The following is a 24,256-nucleotide window of genomic DNA, read 5'->3' on the forward strand; positions in this document are numbered from 1 at the left end:
CCAGGATTTAAACCTTGGACATATATTACCCTAAAATAAAACCTCTTGGTTGTGGAAAGATTTCCCAAAACTGTAGATGAGATTTAAGCTAGAGGAATACAAGTAGGGATTTTAGCGTGTGGACAAAAACTTGAAATAAGTGACACAGAGTTGGAATTAGTCTAAACAGAAGCACAAAGATTAAAGTATTGTGTATATTATTTCGTTATAAAGGCTTAGGCAAATTTGACCAAATACTACGTAAAATCCTAGCAAAACACTGAAATTTAACGGGTAAGAAATTTCATACACCTCCAAATGAAACCAACAAGTTATTTGTTTTCTCCTTCAGATTGCCTACAGGCAGAAGCATGACGCTGCCAAAGGAGTCTCAGATTATGCCCACATGAAGGAGCCGCCTGAGATCAAACATGCCATGGAGGTCAATAAGCACCAGAGTAACGTAAGCAACCTATTCCTCATGATTTTCTGGAAAATTGTAGTTAACTCGCGTCAGGGCTAGTGGATAAGTTGTTGAAGTTTAAATGTTACAACACTCCTGTTCAAAAAGGACTTTAAATCTTTTTTTTATCTTTGTCTCTCCATGTCCATTCAGAAGCACATCTGAATGATTCTCTCAGCGGTTATTAGAACCTTGTAAAATGCCTTTAAAATGTCACATATTTCTAGCAGACCTGGAAATTGGGTTTCCAACAGCCTTTCCTGTAGCTTCCTTGTCATGATGGCGATGTGCCCGTGTTTTCCAGTCTAGAACTGCAGAAGAACTGGGATGCTAGGGAGACTAAACCCCACTACAATTTCTTTTGGAATGCGGGTGGGGGCAGATGGTCACAAGACCAAAGAGAAGCAGGAAGACAATAGATGCCTGATGGCCAGCTTAGAAGCAGAAGCCCAGAGAGAGAGGAAACTAGCTTGTAGCAAACACGTTTCTTCTTTGGGTATAAGGTAGCTAGTACATCAATGCTTTTATGTGTTTACTTAGCTATCACTACTGTCCTGGGAACCTAGAAGAATATTTTTTCATGAAATTGCAGTGGAAGCTTATTTGTCTCCTTATCATGAATTCTTTGCTTTCTAGAAGGAATGTAGGAACTGTTTGTCAGGTTCTTTATGGGTTAGAATCAGTGAAGATAAAGTGTTTGCCTTTGTTGGGTCAGGAAACTCCCTTTTCTTTGCAAAGTACCTGAAGCATCTTTGTCATCTCACACAGGCTCTGCCCCATCACTTAGTTCTTTTACTGAATTGTGCCTCCAGAGCCCCAGCTGTGCAGCATCTCTTTGTAGGATGGCAACAGTCATCTGATACTAAATTGCAACAGGTCAATGCTTAAGTAAGAACTGAGTGAGGTTTTACATTTTAATTCAAATGTATAAACATATGCCAATACCAAAAGTGCTTTTCTAAGGTGGTTTAAGATTGATAAGGGACGAAGAAGCTACATGTCTGTAATTACCAGCAAGGCCATTTTATCAGGAGGCTTTGTAACAAGTAACAACTTCTTCTTACACAACCACTATCACAGCCATAATAACAACCACTTAGTGAGCACTACCGTGCATGAGGAACCGTGCCAAGACTTTGATCATTTCCAGTTCTCACAGAATCCATGTACTGATTCCCATTTTGTAGATGAAGAAAATGAGACTGAAGAATCAAACTCCCCGATCCATTCTTTCTGTTACAATCTGCTGCTTCCTCCTTAAAGGTCACGCTCTGGTTATTGTGTCAAGATTTTAAATGAAATTTTTAAAATATAGGTCAAAATAGATTATCATTAGAATTCAGATCAATGGATCCAGTGCTCTTGTGGGAGAGAAAAGTGGAGACCCTGAGCCTCCACTGTTTTGAGCTGAAGAAACTTTGAATTTCTGTAAATGGTGTGGGTTAGAAGGTGGTCGTGGTGGTCTGGGGAGGTGGCTGCCATTTTACAGACCCTCAGGAGACACTATCTAACTCTATAATTCAATGAAATTCAAATACAGAAGTTCCTTATCATGGAGCTGAGGTTATTATTTTAACTCTGCCTTTTCTTTTAAAAGGTCTTTGATTGAGGGATTGAGGGAATAGAGTAGAAAGCCCCTTTCTCCTCCATTCAATACTGTGTACTTATGGGAGAAGGATGTGTTTACTTACACTCCTCTGCCTGCTCGGCTCAATCTTTACATGCAAAGTTTGTACATATAATAGGATTTAGAAAGTGTTTAAGACTGTTTACTCAGATTTAAAGTGAGAATGATATTTGTATTCTACCTGTGAAGTAGTTGATATTCCCCTAGAGTCAAGTCACTTAGAATAATACATTTGTTGTCCCTATGATATGAAATTTGATCGTGGGTCTTGAAAAACACAGGAAAGCAAGAATATCTCTTGGTTCAGTAGGTGAGGCCACAGCATCTCCGTGAAACACAAAACTGTGTCTCCCATAAGACTTCAGTAAAATGAAATTCATTTGTAGAGAGTTCAACTAACAGAATTACCTTTTCATAATGTGAAATGTCTCTTTGCACTGTATTAATGACTTACTAATTTAAAACAAAATGTGTTGTCACATGTGTATCTGATTTTCCTAGAAACAATACACGTCAGCATCTTGGCTTTTCTTTTTATGTCTCCACCAAAATCAAGTCAACTTTCTGATGTCTGTTAGAGAACCAAGAAACTGGAACAATTACAGTTCAAAGCTTTTAATTTCTACCTCCTTTCTGGTCAGATTTTTTATTAGAACATTGATCAATGGGCCCAATGGAATCATTTTTCTTTCAGAAGCTGACTGTCCTTTATACCTTTGGAGATGTGAATAAGCAGGCTGGGAAGAGATTCTTTGTGACTAGCTGACTAAATTTCCACCTTGGAATAACTGAGAGTTCCAAGGGGAAGAGTATTCTGGGGGCAGTGGTCTTTTCTTTCACCCCCAAGTTCAATGATCATGAAACAGGAAAATATAATTTCTCATAATATCCTCCACTGTCACATAGGTCAGAAAAGGAGTTGGGAGTCAGGCCAGGGATAAAAGGCTTCTTTTGCCATATGTTGCCGGGATAACCTTGGACAAGTTACATGTATCTCCAAATCTGTTTTTTTTTTTTTCATATGTAAAATTGGGGTAATGAAATCTACCTCAGAGAGTTCTTGCAAGTGATAAATTAGATATGTAAAGGGCTCTGTTGAAGAGCCAGTTCAGAAAATACTAGTTCTGTTTGGTCCTCCTTCAGTTTTAAAGAGTGATTTAAGAGTTTAGGGTGGTTATCATTGTTAATTCAAAACAATGAAACGAGGTTAGATTTCTAAGAAGGCCAGATCAGTATGAACTTTATGTTAAGAAGCATTTAGGTCAGAAGAGCATATTCACAAGGTTCCTGAACCCATTTAACCACCTATCTTACTGTTATCAAAAAATAATTAAAAACAGCTCATCTGACTTTTTTTTTTTTTGTATCTTCAGGGATGTACCCCTGCCAAATTTTTCTAATGTAAGTAAAGAAACTGGAGATATTCTATCCTGTTACTTTCCCCTAAAGATGGGTTTGAAATGAAAACCACAGTAACATTATTAGTTTTCATAAATCTTATCAAAGGCATGAAGAGCAGTACTTCTAAAGTTAAGTTAAACAAATTTTAGCTGCCATTTTAAGTTTTATAAATAATGTGATCTGTGTAGATTTGTGATGAAATTAGAGTGGTAAGCTTTCCCAAAATACCATATTGGTAATCAATTCAATGTGTATTAGAAAGAGGTATTCATCAGGGGAAACCAAAGACATAACGCTCTTTTCAAGAATAATATATGTACTTTCTTAACATTAAGAAAAACTTATCAGTAGACAAAATTTCTATTCCATCAGAAAGAGAAAAATCTTAAGGATAAGTAAATCACTAAAAAGATATTGGAAAAACAGTTATTATCCTGTAATTCCCTTATGTGACTTATAGAAACAATGCTTTTAGAATTTAGTATTAAAATAGGTATATTAGGTTTTGTTCATCTCTAAGTACAAAAAAGATCTTCATGACCCAGATAATCACAATGGTGTGATCACTCACCTAGAGCCAGATTCCTGGAATGTGAGGTCAAGTGGGCGTTAAGAAGCATCACTACAAACAAAGCTAGTGGAGGTGATGGAATTCCAGTTGAGCTCTTTCAAATCCTGAAAGATGATGCTATGAAAGTGCTGCACTCAGTATGCCAGCAAATTTGGAAAACTCAGCAGTGGCCACAGGACTGGAAAAGGTCAGTCTTCATTCCAATCCCAAAGAAAGGCAATGCCAAAGAATGCTGAAACTACTGCACAATTGCACTCATCTCACACACTAGTAAGGTGATACTGAAAATTCTCCAAGCCAGGCTTCAGCAATACGTGAACCGTGAACTTCCAGATGTTCAAGCTTGTTTTAGAAAAGGCAGAGGCACCAGAGATCAAATTGCCAACATCCGCTGGATCATGGAGAAAGCAAGAGAGTTCCAGAAAAACATCTATTTCTGCTTCATTGACTATGCCAAAGCCTTTGACTGTGTGGATCACAATAAACTGTGGAACATTCTGAAAGAGATGGGAATACCAGACCACCTGACCTGCCTCTTGAGAAACCTGTATGCAGGTCAGGAAGCAACAGTTAGAACTGGACATGGAACAACAGACTGGTTCCAAATAGGAGAAGGAGTATGTCAAGGCTGTATATTGTCACCCTACTTATTTAACTTATATGCAGAGTACATCATGAGGAACACTGGGCTGGAGGAAGCAGAAGCTGGAATCAAGATTGCTGGGAGAAATATCAATAACCTCAGATATGCAGATGACACCACCCTTATGGCAGAAAGTGAAGAGGAACTAAAGAGCCTCTTGATGAAAGTGAAAGAAGAGAGTGAAAAAGTTGGCTTAAAGCTCAACATTCAGAAAACTAAGATCATGGCATCTGGTCCCATCACTTCATGGGAAATAGATGGGGAGACAGTGGAAACAGTGTCAGACTTTATTTTTGGGGGCTCCAAAATCACTGCAGATGGTGACTGCAGTCATGAAATTAAAAGACACTTACTCCTTGGAAGGAAAGTTATGACCAATCTAGACAGCATATTAAAAAACAGAGACATTACTATGCCAACAAAGGTCTGTCTGGTCAAGGCTATGGTTTTTCCAGTGGTCATGTATAGATGTGAGAGTTGGACTATAAAGAAGGCTGAGCACCGAAGAATTGATTCTTTTGAACTGTGGTATTGGAGAAGACTCTTGAGAGCCCCTTGGACTGCAAGGAGATCCAGCCAGTCCATTCTAAAGGAGATCAATCCTGGGTGTTCATTGGTGGGACTGATGTTGAAACTGAAACTCCAATACTTTGGAGTTTCCATCTGATGTGGAGAGCTGACTCATTTGAAAAGACCCTGATGCTGGGAAAGATTGAGGGCAGGAGGAGAAGGGGATGACAGAGCATGAGATGGTTGGATGGCATCACTGACCTGAGGGACATGGGTTTGGGTAGACTCCGGGAGTTGGTGATGGACAGGGAGGCCTGGCATGCTGTGGTTCATGGGGTTGCAAAGAGTCAGATATGATTGAGCGACTGAACTAAAGTGAACTGAAGGCAGAATAGTTAATAATATCTATTCTGCTTTCTTCATACGATTGTGGTGGTTATAAAATTAATCATAAATATGGGAACTTTTATCAACTGTAAAATGCTTTTATCAACAATAATAATACTGCTAATAATAATAAAGCTCCATCATTTAGAAAATTGAAAAGAATGTGTTTGTTGATGAATATCAGATCCTCCATTTACTTATATTTCAGAGATTTATATTTTATTTTAAAAATAATGTTTACAACTTATTTAATAGTTTTTTGCATGCAACATACCTAAACAGAAATAAGCCTTATTAAGATGATATTTCCAGTCCATGTGCCTACTTAATGACACTTGGAGAGCTTCTTTAATGTGAAAGTTTATGACAAAATAATTTCTCAAGGATGACTAAACTGGTGTTTTGAGATTATGACTAAATACAGATCATACTATTCACTTCTGTCCTACAAACCTATCCTATCCAGCAGTTTCTTCTTACCAAGAATCATTTTAACTTTCACCAGAGTAGTAAAGGGAATGAATAAATTTGGGGCCAGTTGGATTTAATTTCTTTTACTCTATCTGCTCACCTTGCCCTTGGCTCCACAGGTGTCTGTCTCTGGTTTCCATGCTGCCTGCCATCTCTCAGTTCTCAGTCTTCACATCTCCAAGTAATTGCATTTCACTAAGGACCATCATGGTGGAGGTTTGGCTTTTTTCTAGTTTATTAACTCACCTATTGAAGAATCTCAGATCACTGTTGTCAAAACATGAAAAGCTTGCTGCAGAGTCACTGGGAGTCTTTTGCTCAGTGCTCAGTCTGGCTGCACATGGATAATAAAGGCATCCATTTCACTTCATTTTCAATATCTAATTGAAAGTTTCTCTTATTGGCCAAGTACAACTGAGAATGATACAAGAAAGAAGATTCTTCTGGATATCTAGTTCCAGCCTTGGGAGGGAGAGTTGATGGAGCTGAGTTGAGTACAGGTTGGCACAACAATGGTGAGGCGAAGATTTACTAAATTCATGTGTACCTGGCATGTGGGATACCCTGCGTGAATGTAAGGAACATGCAAAAGACATGTCCTTATGAAACAAAAGTGGATTGATTATTAGGGGGGAATAAACTGAGGTTAAAAAACAATAAAATGAGATGAAAATGCAAGCTGAGAGGGAAAGTGAATATGGTAATATAAGGAAGAAATTCCATGACAGATTTCGATAGAATTAAAATTTTTAAAAATTTAACTATAATTGATTTATCAATATTGTATTAGCTTCAGGTGATAGAATTAAAATCTTTATTGGAGGCAATAAAGAATAGATTTGACATTGCAGAAAAACATATGAAATGGAGACTACATTTGGAGTTTGTAGATTCAGTAACAGAAATCCATCTCACATTAGCTCAAGTGAAAAATGAGAATTTATTGGTTTGTGTAAAGCTGCCTTCAGGCATAACTGGCTCCAGAGGCTCCACAGCGTCATGAGGACCCCCTTCTTTCCCTGTCTCTTGGCTCTTCTTCCTTTTCCATGACTTCATTTGCAGATCAAATCTGTCTAGCTGGTCTCAAGATTGGTATTTCCAAAACTAAATCATCTTCACTGTGGCCGATCCCAGAGGAAAGGACAGCATTCTTTCTCCCCCAGCCTCAGATCCATCAGTGACTCTGACCTTGCTTGTCTGCCCTCTGTTTAATCAGTTTCCAGAGGGTTGGGGTATCTGATTGGATAGCCTGTCACGTGGCTACTCCTGTCACCAGAAAGGGAGGCTGCTTCTGATAGCCTCACCAAATCACACGGAGGGAGAAAGGGAGTGGCAGGTTCCAATAAAAAGTACCTGGAGGATGTTTGGGTTTCCCAGTGGTGATGAATTCGCCTGCAGTGCAGGAGATGAGGGTTCGATTCCTTGGTTGGGAAGATCCCCTGGAGAAGGAACTGGTAACCCACTCCAGGATTCTTGCCTGGGGAACTTTCATGGACTGAGGAGACTAGTGGGCCACAGTCCACGTGGTCGCAAAGAGTTGGACATGGCTTAGTGACTAAAACAACAACAAAAGGTGGATAAAAAAAAACAAAAACGAACACATGTCCACTACAAAGAAACAAAGGAGTAATTTAGGAGAATGATACAGATTCATGGAAATGAGCAAAGAAGTAAATTCACTGGGGAAAATAAAAAGAGATCAAGCATGGATAATAATTCTAGGTGCTCCTGAGGAATAAACCATAGTTGGTCTTTTTGAAAATTCTTTTTAAACTGCTAAAATATACAGCAGTTTATCTTGAGTACAAAATAAATGTATAAACATGATATTAATGTCATAGTTGCTGTGTTTTAACCTATATAGGACCTATAGAAGATAAGGATGAAACTTCATTGAAAGCTATAATAAGAGATATAAAGAAATGGAGAAATGTACATTTTCCTCCTGGGAACAGACTAAAATATTGTTGAGATATAATTTTCCCTAAAATCATTTGGTTGGTTTAGTGCAGCGTTCATTAAAAGTCCATTTATTTCCTTTGTGGAACTTATTAGAATTAGTCTAATATTCATTAGTGAAAATAGCTAGTTTAAATTAAGAAAAAATTTGAAGTAGAAGAGTAATAAGGCAACTTGGGTTTAATGAATATAAATCCTTAAGAGTCATTCATTTAAGAAACGTGTGAGTGAGGCAGTGAATGTGAAGTCCTTAATATGTACCTGCTACATAATAAACTGGGCTTCTCTGTGGCTCAGCTGGTAAAGAATCTGCCTGCAACGCAGGAGACCTGGGTTTGATCCCCAGGTTGGGAAGATCCCTTGGAGAAGGGAAAGGCTACCCACTCCAGTATTCTGGCCTGGAGAATTCTATGGACTGTGTAGACCATGGGGTCACAAAGAATCAGACATGACTGAGCGACTTTCACTCACTCACATCATAAACTGCCTAAAAGGACTTCTTATTTCTCCTCCTTCTTTCCCCATCTTCTTCCTTCTTCCCTCTTTGCCCCCTTCCCTTTCATTGCTCCTTCCTCTGCCTTGTTTTTTATTCTCTCTTGTCCTCTGAGGACACGATAGGGAACGAAACATTACGTAAAACGAGGTAAGATAATCATGGGCCCTCAGGCCTGCACCTGTCTTGGGTTGATGACTTTTAGGAACCACTATCTTTCTTCTTATTCAAAGCAGTTTTATATAGAACACCATCTTGCATGAGAAGATTGCTGGAGAATGGGAGCCCATGCATTGTTCCAATTCAGTGAGCATTTAAGGTTTGAGTATTCAGAAAACACTGCATTTAGGGTTTGGATTATTATATATATATATACACACACACATATGTATATATATACATATATATTCTATATAAAATATATGTATATATATTTTATATAAAACTGAATATATATATATTGTGATACACACACACACACATATTCTGCTGCATAACATTTTTATTCTTTCCTGGTTTGGATGGGCTGAAGAAGGGAGAAAATACATAGTGCAGACATTTGAGAAATGTCATGAGTTTCCCTCAGTCCTAAGTCACAGGTGAGGTGGAGGAAGGTGAGTAGTCTGCGCAGGCCACATTGTCTCTGCACCACCCATGTTCAGACATCCTTGCAGGGAGCACGGAGCGGGAGCTTGTGGCTCTGTGTGCCTCAGCATCAGCCCCCGTTCCCGGGGAGTATCCCCAAGCCTTGATATCCTGGGAGATCTTTTCTCCTGTGTGGCTCCATGGTATCCGCTTGTTTGAATGTGCAGCTCGTGTCAATCTTAATATTTGTTTTGAGTCACATATGCCGGCCTCTAATTTGCAATTTACATGGATGATGGGGCCCCATTCATTGTCCCAGTCCTGTCTCCTTTGTGCTGTTCACCTCTCTCCACGCAGTCATTAGGCTGAACAGCGTATAATTAGGAAACCCATGTAAAGCATACATTTCTGAGAGGTTGCAGCTCTTTTCAAAAAGTAGGGGTTTCCATTTTTTCACTCATTCTTTTGTAAACAAAAAGACATTCCCCCGGATGGCTTTCATCTGAATGTAGTAACTTAGAAACAGTCATGTAGGTGGGTAGTAATTTTGGTTTGTTTTCACCTGAGAGTCCATTTTTGTTTACACAGCTTGTGTTTAACTCTGTGCAGCCTGAGGTTGATTGGCCATCATTTGTAGATCAGTGTGTTGCTTTTTGAAACCAATCAAAAGTGGCTTATTTTAAATCCCTGGAGATTTTAAATTTACCCACCCAAATAACTCAGTTTTCAGCTTATATCTTTTGCTACCTGTGTGCACAAAACTGACTTAAAAATGCTTGTTAAGCCTATGAAAATAGAAGTGGTGAAGAAAACAGATGTTCTTGCCAAAATTATGCTAATTATATTTAAGCTGTGTTCACTTGTCAGACAGGATCGTGATTATAATCAATGATTATAATAGTTTAGTCAAAGGTGAGGCCAATGCAAGATCTTAAATAGAAGTGTATATACATGCTTCATTGAAATAATATAATGCATTAGGGAGCCTATGAATGTATTAACATATTATCATTCCTTATACTTGATATTATTATTTAAAGAAGTAAAAAAGTACATTTTTTAACACTGTAGAGTTGAAAGGAAGATAACAAGATACATTACTATTATCTAGAACACTGATTTTTAGTGGTCAACTAGGGAATTCATTAAAATGCAGATTCTTGGGCCCCATTTAGCAAAATTCTATTATAGAGGATTGAGGATGGACCTCAGGAACCTAAATTTTTAATAAGTACTCTAGATGATGCTACTACAGAAAGTTTGCAGGCAACATTAGAAGTACTTGTTTTGTGGAATTTCCTAGAGGTCCAGTGGTTAAGACTCCATGCTTCCACTGCAGGAGGGTTCAATCCCCGGTTAGGGAGCTAAGATCCAGAAAACTATGTGATGCAGCCAAAAATTAAAAAAAAAAAGGATTATGTTTTGGGAAATTTGTGGGAATTCCCTAGGACTCCAGGCTTTCACTGCCAAAGGAGCAGGTTCAATCCCTGGTCTGGGAACTAAGATCCCAAGATCCCACAAGCTGCACAGTGCAGCCAAATGAAAAGAGAAAAATGAAACACCTGTTTTGTACAAATGCAATTAATTGTGACTTCTTTATAAATGTTCAGTTTTACTTTTCTGTGTTCAACCTTTTATGTCTTGAAAAAGTGAAGACAAATTTTGAAATAATGCTTAGCATTATAAATTTAATAAAATCTAATGTAATGGACAAGTTGACCAGCCCACTTACTGGTGAATTTGCCAAATAGAACTTCATCTTTTCAGTTCATGACTGGTCTCAGGAAATAGAGAAGTAGGTAGACAGTGAGATGTTGCCCATCAGGGGTTGTATGAGTTGGCTTCTGGTCTCTCCTCCCATTTGTCAGTCAAGTTATTCTGAATGACAACTGTCACCTGAAGCATATTTGGCAAAATTTATATATATATTTCTCTTTAAATCTCTGTTTTCTGTACTTTGGTTTGATTGTATCTAATGTGCATTCAGAGGACAGCTATTTCTTTCTTTTTTTGATGGCTATTTCTTAATGTGAATCCTTTTGTTGTTGGAGGATCAAGTCATTGCAATGATATTTACTGGAATAAAACTATCAGCACCCATCACTAGGCCTCCTAGATAAGGGGCATTTGAAGAGTCCAATCAGGAAAGGAAGAGAAGGTGTGGTTGGGAGTGTGCAAGGAAGAGTTCCAGAGTTTCACATACCCTCACCCCAGGAAATGACTTTCTACATTTGTGTACTGGAGCTTATCCTGTATCCGCTGGGAGTTAAGACTGTGTGATCGACAAGTTAATGCCCTTGATTGAGGATACTCTATATGTGAATATGCCTGTATACATTTATCCATAATGACATGCTTTTAAGGGTAGTGTATGTAAAATCCTATAAGCTTGGTTTTGTGCCTTGGTCTTGGAATTATAGTTTTTATGTTGTATGAATTCAGTTCATATGCAATAATGTCAATGAGTCACTGGTATAGTAAAAAGAGAATATAGTTATCCAAATAAATGTTGCACATAATAAAAAATTTTTAAAAGTTATGATCAGTGACTTTCTTAGATGATTATGGTGAGGATAAATTACATTAGGGACATTAAAGCTAGCAGCTGTGTGACATTACTCATTTCCTTTTTCTTTTTTTTTGATCAAAACTGTCTCTTCCATCAGATTTTTTATAGAAAAGATGTACAGGACACCCACATGTATAACGCAGAGCTTGACAGACCAGACATCAAGATGGCGACGCAGATCTCCAAGATCATAAGCGATGTAATCTCTCTTTTTTATCTTGAGCAGAATTGATTTCTTATTTTGGTGGAAGACAAAGCATGGCTTTGGTAGTTGGGTGATTAATTTAATTAGTGAAATTTATCAATCTGAATTAGTGACATCTCAATTTTTATCTGAATTATCTCTTTGATATGTGCAGAAATTGATCAAACTTGACTTGACTATGGCTTGTGTTGTAATACTTTAAAAAAAATAACTACTACTCAGGCCTAAGATAACATTCACGTGTTTCAGCCTGAGAGTCAAGTTTGTCATTCGTCTGGTTCTGTATTATCTCTTATCTTGTCCTAAAGAACTTCACTTTGGCCTTTTTTTCCATCTTGTTGCTGTTAATTGTGCGGGTTCTTGTTAGTCAGCATTTACCCATGCACATTTCCTGTGCATCATGGCTGTTTTTCTCTTCCCTAAGACATCCATCGTGGCAAATACCATTTTACTTAAACATATCTTACATTCTGGTTAAAAAATGATGACTGGAACCAAATGATTAAGTAGCATAGGCTGTACTCATCTTAAAAAATCAATAATTATTTACTAAATTCAGCTGCATGTTAACCAGATGGGGTTAGTTATTAACTCTAAACATAAAAGACATATATATGCAGAATGCAGGGTCTTAATTATCTAGAAATTCCTCCTGGATAACGTAAACACAATGATGATGATGACTGGATTCACAGACTCAAACTTAGTAATTATTTTACTACAAAAAACACTGTTTTCATACAATCAGTTTCTTCTTAGTAGTCAGCATTTTAGAATTTGTTGAGGTATCAGGAATTTTTTTTTATCGGCTGATGGTCTATTAATTTTATTTTGGCTATTGTCAGTGTGATTTTTCACTGGAAAATAGAAATATCTGACATTTTCTTATTCATTTTAGGCTGAATACAAGAAAGGGCAAGGAGTAATGAATAAAGAGCCTGCTGTAATTGGAAGACCAGATTTTGAACATGCTGTGGAAGCTTCTAAACTTTCTAGTCAAGTAAGAATCTAGCGATATTTCACAATGATTTTATTCAGAGATTTTGTTTCTAGCAGCACTGGAAAATATTTTACTTTAGATAATGTCTTTAATGGCAAGAATATATAAAGATAATGTTCCTGTAACCATATCAGATAGGATTACAATAATTGTAAATTTCACTAAGGGATAAAATATGTTCAGTTTTGAGCATGAAACTAAGTGTTCTTTTCTCCTGGCTCAAATTCTAGCTTTTTCCAATGAGTTCAGCCATGTTGTTACATTTCTTAGAATTTCTGGAACTTAGTGATAGTCATGTCAATTAGATTAGATTAGATGAATAATTAAATTTCTATCTATATGTTCATAAACAGAATTTTTAACTTAGTAAGAAAAACGACAATTTTCTCAATGTTTAAGTGCTTTAATCACAAATTTGAAACTAGGTAATGACAATAAAGAAAACACTGAAATCATTAAAAGGATCTGAAAAAGTATACAGACATGCCATATTTTTGGCTGAACATGTTGATAGATAAAAATTACAACTTTCCCCAAATTAGTACTTAAATATCATGCAATTTCCAATTAGAATCGAATAATTTTTTTGAAGTTTGGATAAATGATCTTAGAGTTTGAATGGCAAGGAAATGCCTTAAAATAGTCTTCAAAAGTATTAAAGTAAAGACCAGTGAAGGGGAACTGACATTGTGAGTTACTGAAATTAAATCAATATGGAATTGATATATAAGAGATAAAATAATCAGTAGGTTAGACTAGGGAATCCTGAAATAGACTCTAATGTGTATAAGAATTTAATATATGATAAAAGTTTTGGTTTAAGTCAGTGGGAAAAAGTTGTATTAGTTAATAAATGGTGCTGACATAACTGGCCATCCTTCAGGGTAAAAATAAAATTGGACCTGAATCTTCAACCATCTACAAAATAAATTCCAGATGGATTAAAGAATTGAATGTAAACAAAAAAATTTTTTTTTAATCTTAAAAGAAAATCCAGGAGACTGTATATACCACATAGGGATAACAGAGTTATTCTTAAAATGGAGATCCAGAAGCTCCAAAAGAATAATTAGACATGCTTGACTATATAAAAATTAACAATTCTTTCAATGGAAAAAGGTAACATTTGTAAAGTCAACAATGACAGCAAACAGTAATTTTTATGCATGTATATAGTGTTTTCAACCTTGAAAATGTCCTTTCTTCAAGTTGCAAATGTCTTAACTAGGTTACATTTCAAAATAGATAGACGTAAATGACTCACTGGAAAAGACTCTGATGCTGGGAAAGGTTGGGGGCGGGAGGAGAAGGGGACAACCGAGAATGAGATGGCTGGATGGCATCACTGACTCTGTGGACATGAGTTTGAGTGTACTCCGGGAGTTGGTGATGGATAGGGAGGCCTGGCGTGCTGTGATTCATGGGGTCGCGGAGAATCGGACACGACTGAGCGACTGAACTGAACTGAACTGAACTGACTGAAATGAGGAGAACTATAAAATATAGCTAAAGAACATAAAATAGTATCTGGACAGTTGAGAAGACCTGCTGTGTTCTTAGCTCTGGTGGGCCTAAGAAGGGCTGTGATTCTGAGCTTTTCTCGGTCCAAACAACACTTGCTGAAGTGGGTATTGGCACGCACCTGGTAGCTCTTCCAGTATTGCTTTAGATTTTCTGATTTAGGATTTCAGCCTTTTCTGGGGGCACAGAGGTCTATTGGTGGTGTAGAAAAGCTGTGCAGCTTGGCTGGGTAATTAATAAAAGGGCTGTGGAGCTGGACCCCTGAGCTCCTGGTTTTGCTGCTGGCTCATCGAGTGACTTTGGACAGCTGGCTTAATTTCTCCATCTGTAGTTTCCTGACCTGTAAAATGACATGGAGTAGTACTGCTTCTTAGGGTTGTTGTGAGGATTAAATGAACTACTGTGAGCAACTTAAAATATTGCCTGACCCATAGAAACACTGCATCATTTCCCAGGAATAATTTTACCGTAGCTATTCAGAAGAATTTTCCACTCTGTTTTTTTTTTTTTTTAAAACGAATTCATGCACAAAATGAAGTATAGTAAGACTGGCCCTTAGATTTCAGTCTTAAATTTTTTTCTTCACAGTCTTATTTGCAAGTCCTTAGAAAAAGTTTTAGGGGCTTCCCAGGTGGCTTAGTGGTAAAGAATTTGCCTGCCAGTACAGGAGATTTGGGTTTGATCCCTGGGTTGGGACAGTCCCCTGGAGAAGGAAATGGCAACCCACTCCAGTATTCTTGCCTGGCAAATTCCATGGACAGAGGAGCCTGGTGGGCTAAGGTCCATGGGGTCACACAGTCAGACACGACTGAAAAGACTGAGCATGCTCGCACTTTTTTTTAGGCAGACTTAAAAAAAATCTGAAATCATTTAACAGCTGAATGATCAGATATTTAAGCAGATTGTAATTTGCAAGTTACATTATATCTGTCATCTTCGCTTTTCAGTGAACTTTTTGCTGATCTCATGGTATATAAACTCATCAGAAAAGGGAGAAACTGGGCAGATGAATATTCAGAACTTCTGGAATGAACTCAGTATGATCTTTTGTATTTTCAGGTGTGTTGACTAAAAGCAAAGGCAGAAAGTGTAGTTTCTTATTTTCATTGACAACTTTGAAGATCATGTATTCTCTTGCTCCTAAACTAATGACAGATTATAAATACAGGTTCACACAAAGGCAAGCAAATATGCAGAGGGGAAATAATTTAGGAATGTAGTAAGCTGGGAAGCTAGGGGCAGAATGCAGGATGCCAGGGGGAAAGGGCAAGACGGGATTGTGAGAGAGAAGGCGATGATGGACAATGCCCGTGGTGTGGAGAGATAAGGGACCCTGGTGACAACACAAGGAGAAAGCGAGAGGGCACAATTCTCCTATTTTATCTGGAAACTGAGCTCTGTGGGACTGAATCCAGAAGAGGTAATGAATGGAAACAAAACTCATTCCTAATAGCTTTGCTTCCGTAGTTGTAAACTTTCCCTTTTTAAAGTCTAGGGGGAACATGAAATAATGGCCAAGTAATGAAAAGAAAATCAGTAAGCAATAAAAGTGAAATCTCATCTGCCAAGATAAAGAGATATATTTACAAATATCTTAAGTATTAGGGCAGTAGTTATTGAAGTCATCATCTTAAAAAAAAATCTTCTGAGTGGTTGTTTTGTTAGCATATTTATTTATCATCTTAATTTATGAATTGAAATTTGTTTATGTGATGAATGAAATATCTTTAGTTTTATAATATCAGAGAAAAATTTATATTTATAATGATTAGCATTTGTTCTAAAATTGCATGTGATGTATTTAAAAGAGTGGGTTTTAAACCTAAACATTACTTCTTAGATTGCTGTTAAAACTGAATAATAAGTATTGTCCTTCAGTTGTAAAGGTATTAATTGGTTTGAAGGGTCTCCCATTCTGGGCAAGCACATACCCTTCCAGCCTCCTTCCCCCAAACTTTTGGCTTAACTGTCACATCCTTGACTTGCTGATTTAAATTATATTGCTCTATTCCTCTTTATTCTGCTTTTCTTTATAGTTCTTAACACAGTGTGTATTAGTCATATAAAGGTATGTGTGTGTGTGTTAAATATCTGCTTCACTACCACTCAACAGGCTCTGTGGGGACAGGGTTTAATGGCATTAATGGCACAGAAAACGCTTTCAAGAAATACGTAGAGACCGATTAAACACATTTCTCTAGATCATTCACATTTGGTACAAAGTCAGTAAAATATTATTTTGTCATTAAAATAAGAGCAGGGTATATTTTGTGTAAAATTCAGACTTAAACACACTGACTTTATGATGACTTCTATGTAAAAATCTGTTTTTACTCTCCTCCTCAACAGCCTTTAGTTCAGTTTCATCCAAAATTGGAGGCAATTGCTCCCATGGATGTGTGGCATTGTGTTGTTGTTTACTTTTCATTTTCACTGATAATTAAGTGCACTTATCCTGTTTCCCATTTCTTTCCTAGCATTTGCTTGTGTGGCTCTGATGAAAAGCTTTCATTCAGGGTCTGCTCTTTTTCTGCTCTTCTGGCCCTTTGTGAAACTGAGCCATAGGTGATGCCATGAAGCCCAGTACCCCTTGTGCTGAAAGCTTTGAACTACTGAGTTGGGAAATCAAACTTTAGCCATTTAAACACAGCCCTGCCTGGATGCAGTTATGAGGGGCTAGGTTAAGTTCAGTCATTGTGGTTGAGCAATTCTAGTGTTTTCTCCTAGTTTGAACCTCTGAAAGTTCTGCTATCTGTGAAACTTCCTTACTCAACTTTTAAGTTTCATCCCATTTGCCTACCCTGTATTTTTCAAAAAGTTGGTAGATACCAGGACCATTGGATATGATATTTATGAGTAAAATCAGTAATAGGTGAAACTTTTCGTTTGTTTCCAAAGTGATTGATTTATGTGTAAGGGGTAACATTGTGCCTGAAAACCATAGCAAAGTCACCCAACACCTATTTCCTCTTGTCTCAAGTGGTCTTGAAACCGGAAGGAAAAATACCATGTTCCATGGTTGAGTCACCCATTATAATGAAAGGAAAGCATCCTGACCTCTTAGGAGATGTGGGTGTGCGTGAGCAGGTGGACACTTAGATGTGTGAACTGTGGATTGATGGTAAGACAGAATGTGCTGTGTATGTGTAGTTAGTGAGTGAACCTGTCAGAAGGTGAGTGATAGGACCTGTTTGAATTATTTGGCTATTTTCTTAGTTCATTTATGTGCAAACCTTACAGCATGATAAGAAACAGTTGAGTGTCAGTGTCTGGTAGTTGTATTTTTTATGGAATTCAGTTGTTTTACTTTTTGGTTAATTAATGAGGGAAACTCTTGCATTCTTGTTCTTTAGGTACATTTTGAATCAGATAACGCAGAATTCTGAAGGTTCAGTTCAGTTCAGTCGCTCAGTCGTGTCCGACTCTTTGCGACCCCATGAATCACAGCACACCAGGCCTCCCTGTCCATCACCAACTCCTGGAGTTCACTCAAACTCATGTCCATCGAGTCGGTGATGCCTTCCAGCCATCTCATTCTCTGTCGTCCCTTTCTCCTCCTGCCCCCAATCCCTCCCAGCATCAGAGTCTTTTCCAATGAGTCAACTCTTCGCATGAGGTGGCCAAAGTATTGGAGTTTCAGCTTTAGCATCAGTCCTTCCAATGAACACCCAGGACTGATCTCCTTTAGAATGGACTGGTTGGATCTCCTTGCAGTCCAAGGGACTCTCAAGAGTCTTCTCCAGCACCAAGATAAATTTCACAATACTTTGCTGATTATTAAACTCATTAGAAAAGTACATGGAGGACAGGTACACTTTAAATCATTAATGTTTAAATAACCTAGAAAGGTTATTTCCATTTTAAAATTCAAATTTTAAGGTCTATAGCCCCAGGCATAACTTTAAGAATAAAGTTTTTTTTATAAAAATCTATTACAAGGCTATTAAAAATTTTGGAGACACTATGGAAGTTACTTGGTCCTGATTTTCAATGAAATAATCCCTTCTCAATGTAATCTATCCATTTATTCGTTCAAGCAAAACAGTTACTGAACAGACATTACATCCTTGGGGTTAGATTTTCAAGGGTGAACAGGAAAGATATAGCCCATACCTTCACTGAACTGAGAGTCTAATGGGGAAGATCAATAGCCAGAGACAGTTTTACAAATAATTGCAGCAATGTATGATGAGGGACCACATAAATTTGGAGTGATTCAAAAATATATCAGCAGTAAGTATTCTAGATTGGAAGGTCAGAGAGGGCTTTCAGAAAGAAGTTACATTTGGTCAACTGCAAGATGTGTAGAAATTATTCAGGTGAACATTGGGAGGAGGTAGGGAGCAGTAATTGAGCAGGAAAGCAGAAGATAGTTCTACTGGTGGACAGATCAGCTGATAGAAAACTTCTGTTATAATCGGCAGAAATCTTGTTGGTCAACAGCTTCTGCCTGTCAACACTAACTTTACCTTTGGTTGCAGAACAAATGCTATTTTTCTATTTTTGCAAATATTTGAAGACAGTTTCCCACCGATTCCCAAATCTCTTCCAGGATAGCACTCTTTAAGGGTAGTAAGTGATGCAGAGTGTGCACTAGATAAGTAACTCCTAAATGAATTAGTTAATGAGGAAAAGTGTGGCACACTTTAAAACCACACTTTTAAAATACATATTTTTATGTATTTAGTATAATATAGACGCAATGCATTATTTTTATATCTATTATTTTAAATTTCCTTTTACCTTTTTTTCTCTTCCCAATAGATTGTTGTTCAAATCAGTTTAGCAATGACTGTGGGGATTGTGTGTTGGGGGAAAAGATTTGGGAAATTAGAGTATTATGCAGCCATGAAATTAAAAGACGCTTATTCCTTGGAAAGAAAGTTATGACCAACCTAGATAGTATATTAAAAAGCAGAGACATTACTTTGCCAACAAAGGTCCGTCTAATCAAGGCTATGGTTGTGAGAGTTGGACTGTGAAGAAAGCTGAGTGCCGAAGAATTGATGCTTTTGAACTGTGGTGCTGGAGAAGACTCTTGAGAGTCCCTTGGACTGCAAGGAGATCCAACCAGTCCATTCTAAAGGAGATCAATCCTGGGTGTTCATTGGAAGGACTGATGCTAAAGCTGAAACTCCAATACTTTGGCCACCTCATGCGATGAGCTGACTCACTGGAAAAGACTCTGATGCTGGGAAGGATTGGGGGCAGGAGGAGAAGGGGACGACAGAGAATGAGATGGCTGGATGGCATCACCGACTCGATGGACATGAGTTTGAGTGAACTCCAGGAGTTGGTGATGGACAGGGAGGCCTGGCGTGCTGTGATTCATGGGGTTGCAAAGAGTCGGACACAACTGAGCGACTGAACTGAATTGAACTGAATATACCTGAGGGTGTGAGTGTGAAAAGATGGTTGATTGCTTATCGTTTTCATCATTAATCTATACATTTCTTTAAAGAACATATATTAAGTGCCAGATCCATTCAAAGTACTGTGTTGGGTACTAGGGATACAAAAAATGAATAGAAATCTATTTCCTGCTCACTGTTTAATGGGAGAGCAGATATTTCAACTATGTCCAAAACTTAGAAAATAGTCTACTCTTGTATTTCCAGGGAAAACTCACCTTTAACAATAGGTTACTATTCACAACAATATACTTGTAAAAATATACTTCAGATTTTTCTTCTATATCTTTCAGAAATCAATGAAAATATTCTACTTAAAAAATAGGTTACTAAAGTTTGTCCTGTAAAACATCAGGTGAAAAAATGCAGGGTTCTGTTTGTATTGAAGTATTTAAATCTAATCAATTAATTCAGCTGAGCAGTGCTGGCTTGCATCAACTTTTCTTTCAGTTATTCATATTCTTAAACCTCAAGTATACAACAAGTGTCTTAGTTATATATTAGCTAAATGGCAAGAATAGGTCACATGATGCTTGAGCACAGAGGGTGCATCGTTCTGCCTTTGTACCCCCTGTAGTTCTCAGCATGTTACACTAGGAGCAGACACAGCACGAAGTGGGGCTGTTAACTTGGGAATTCGTCTGACACTTTCTCAACTGTTAACTAAACCAGGCGTTTGCTCTTTCCGAGTAATTGTGTATTTCTGAAAAAACTGTAACCAGTTCACTGGTGATGATTCCTTCCTTCCTCTATTCATTAAACACTGAGCCTGCATTGGATTCCTACTTTGAGTTAGGATGGGTTTCCTGCCTGAGTTTGGGAATGCTGATGTGAGCCCAGACACACTCGCATCAGGCCTGGAGCTGGTAATCTCTTCCAAAAGCAAATCTGATGGAGTCACATACGTGCTTGAACTCACTTCTGGTTGGGCTTAGCGTAAACGACCAGGATCCCTAACAGCAGCGGGGTTCAGTGGGACCTGACATTCCCAAGTAATACTTCCTTCTGTGTTGCCTCTGGGCTTAGTGTAACGGTACTGAGAACTGCAGGGGGTACAAAAGCAAAATGATGCACTCTCTGTGCTCAAGGATCATGGAACCTATTCTTGCCATTTAGCTAATACATAACTAAGACACGTGTGGTGCCTGAGGTTGGGGACTTATGAGTGACTGAAAGGATACTTGATGCGAGCCCATGTTACACAGCAGGATCAGTTGATTAGATGGAAAGAACTACCAGCTGAGAGTGTTCCTGCCACCGCAGAATCGGGCAGAATGTTTTCCTTGATCGCTGGACAGTGTTGGTGGATCTGGCAGAGTCGGGAGTGCCATTCTAGGGGAAGTCAGTTCAGAGAGTCTACGACCATAGTCAAGTGAATACCTGTCAGGCGCTAAAACCTAGACGAGACAAAAACACAGATTAGAATGTTGTGAAAAGCGCACAGCAACGGGGTATTGAGTGGAATTGCGTGTTTAGCAGAGGACCAGGTAGGGAGGATCTTGGCTTTGGTGCCAGTTTCTGTGGACAGTAGTGAAGGAGATCTAAATTGACTGCATTGGTGGTTTTGTCCCTGACTTCAAGATAAAATAATTTTCTGAAACTTGAAGCTTTTCTTGTTTTAGGGAGGCCTCGCCTCTTAATTATAATAAGTGAGATTTTGCTTGAAATTATAAGATGATGATCAAAAAGTATTATTAGCAAATGAAGCTGCAAGAGAAACTGTTGCATATGAACTGTCTTGAAATGTCTTCCAAGTATATTCCCACCAGGATTTTTACCAGCTCCCTTCTGCAGGTACCAGCATGTATCCCTGAGGGTGACCATCCCCCAGTACACACTAGATTAAAAGAGTAGCATGAGCCGTTCCCAAACCACCTTTTTTTCTAAAGGTTTCTGCAAGGCAGAGTCTTAGGATGTATGGATAAATGTGCATTCTGAATGTTGTAAAGAAAGAAAGAAGAGAGTGTAAGAATCATAATATAATAAGATATAAAAGGACAAAACAGCTTACTTTTGCTTTTGCCTATCTGCGTCCTTTCCTGGCTACAGGAATTAAAGCAGTTAAATAAATAAATGAGACTAGCTATTTTTGTTTTATTTTAGTAAAGAATTGTTTAGCTGTGTTCGATTCTTTGCAGCCCATAGACTGTAGCCCACCAGGCTCCTCTGTCCATGGAATTCTCTAGGCAAGAACACTGGAGTGGGTTGCCATTCTCTTCTCCAGGAGATCTTCCTGATCCAAGGATTGAACCCCGGTCTCCTGCATTGCAGGAAGATTCTTTACCATCTGAGCCACACGGGAAGCCATTTGGTTGCCTTAAGACTAGTTAAAAAAATAAATCCACAGTGAAAGTTGGAGATGGTTCTGCCACTGAACACAACTGTTGAGTGAAAGCAGAGAAATAATAAATGACATTAAATAGGCCCTGGATGTTTCAGAATACATAATCCCTAGCAATGAGTTTTTTAATAAGTGGGAAATGATGAGAAGAACCATGGTAGGAGCTCTGTCTTGCATTTGCAGTCATTCTTTTAGGAAAATTCATATTCAAATTCTGATATTTGGGACCTGTTTTCTAAATGTGATAGATATTAAGACATCTGGGGTCTCAATTTCTAATTGATCATAGATGTTAGGAATGCAGAAATGGAAACTGACATTTTAAAATCCTGAGATTCTATATAATTCTTGTTAATAGGATTTGAGTTCATGCATAATTGCATTTATGATCCATGTTCAAGTAGAGGTGTTTTTTTAATTAAAAAAAAACCTTTACGCCTAATTAAGCTTTATATGGGGGAAAAATACTAGGTATTTAAACTCTGCTGTCATACATTTTTAAGGTAGCTTTTATCTGATCTAATTAGAAATCAAATGTGTTGCTTTGAAAGCTTGAAGGTAAATGTGCTATGTAATTTTTCCTGTTTTTTTCTTTCATGGCAGATTAAATACAAAGAAAAATTTGATAGCGAAATGAAGGATAAGAAACATCTTTACAATCCTCTTGAAAGTGCTTCTTTTAGGCAAAGTCAGCAGGCCACTGCCCTGGCGAGCAATGTAAGTTGCTTTCTGCCTCATGATTGGTAATTTGCAGAATATTATTTTCAGTATGTTTTGATTCTTGTTTTGATAGATTTGGCTGTGTGGTAATTGTGATACTTAATCAAGATCATGTAATTTCCAAATAATTTTAGAAAACACTGAAGCCTATTTTCTTGAAGCTTTTCTGGGGGGAAAAAAGTGTTACTGATTACTAACTAATAAGTAGGAATAGTTTTATTAGCAAAACTATTAGTATTATAGCTGATCAAGAGTAGAAATAGATTATAGAGTTTTTCAGAAAAACAGTGTGTAGTATCATAAATGAATGATTATGACAATAGTTAGCTCATATAATTATGCTCATGAAATTGTGAATATTGTAAAATATACCTGGAACATAGTAGTATATCACAAGGAAATTTCCAGAAATTGTACTTGAGATGGCTAAACAATTCTTTCTTATCCCTTATGTAAATTCTGTGAAATACCTCTTCATGAGATTTGCTTTAATTTCATATCTCTAAAAATGAAGTTTCAATTTATAAGAAAAGATACCTTAATTTTTAATTAGAATTAGGAAGAATATAAAAACAGAAACATAGGAAAAATTAATTACTATAGTTGAATGATGCATAGAGTAACTTTTTAAATATTAAGTTTGACTGTTGTTGAACTGTTCCTTTGTTAGAGCATTTAAATCTTTCAATTCCTGTTGTATCTGGGGGACTTAGTATATTTTACTTTCGTTCCTGTTTTAGAAGGTACTATAATTTGTGTTCATTATCCAGATTTTATTACCAGCAATTGGAGTGGGTGTTTCTGTCTTTTAGGACCTTTGGGAATATTCTAATAATTCATTTTTTCTTATTTGATTATTTGTGTGTGTGTACAAGCATAAAGAAAATAGGGCAGGAATATATTTAAAAGAACCTCCAGCATGGTATTGAAAGCTCAGGGTTTAGAATCGGTGGTCTGGATGTGAATCTTGCTCCACCACCTAATATTACACTTTCGTCTCTCTGTGTCTCAGCTTCCTCCTCTGTAAAATGAGCATATTTAGAGTATTTACTTGCTAAGATTGTGGAGCGTACTTAATAAAGTGTTTAAACAGAAAAGTGTTTGACTCACAGTAAGTGCTTGATGTTTCCTGTTACTAACATTTTATATTTCCAAAGCAATTGATTGAAAAGAAAAGGTCTACATAGTAATACGATGAAAACTACCAAAGGTTCTAAGATTGACACAAACTATAATTGGAAGACAGTGGTAATTTCTAAAGAGTAAAGCTTCTATTTTCTTTATTTTCTGAAAGTAGAGTTTCAGTTAAAGTTACTTGTTTCTGTTAACATCACCCTTTCTGAGCACATAAACAATAAAAGGAGTTACCAAAATACTTTCAAGTCCCTGGGAAGTTTTAT

At 37.5% G+C, this 24,256-nt stretch overlaps 1 protein-coding gene across 1 annotated transcript in view; it reads left to right on the forward strand.

The window, feature by feature from the left end:
• The window catches only part of NEBL (nebulette), a 130,443-nt gene that overhangs the window by 17,518 nt on the left and 88,669 nt on the right, over nucleotides 1–24,256 (forward strand). Inside the window, exons 5-8 of the mRNA XM_055428212.2 lie at nucleotides 332–442; nucleotides 11,756–11,857; nucleotides 12,762–12,863; nucleotides 22,740–22,853. Of these exons, the coding sequence (XP_055284187.2) occupies nucleotides 332–442; nucleotides 11,756–11,857; nucleotides 12,762–12,863; nucleotides 22,740–22,853 (429 nt within the window). The remainder of the gene's footprint in view (nucleotides 1–331; nucleotides 443–11,755; nucleotides 11,858–12,761; nucleotides 12,864–22,739; nucleotides 22,854–24,256) is intronic.

The sequence above is a fragment of the Moschus berezovskii genome, chromosome 15, assembly GCF_049115385.1.
Source record: "Moschus berezovskii isolate FMDL1 chromosome 15, NW_MosBer_1.0, whole genome shotgun sequence".
Classification (NCBI taxonomy): domain Eukaryota; kingdom Metazoa; phylum Chordata; class Mammalia; order Artiodactyla; family Moschidae; genus Moschus; species Moschus berezovskii.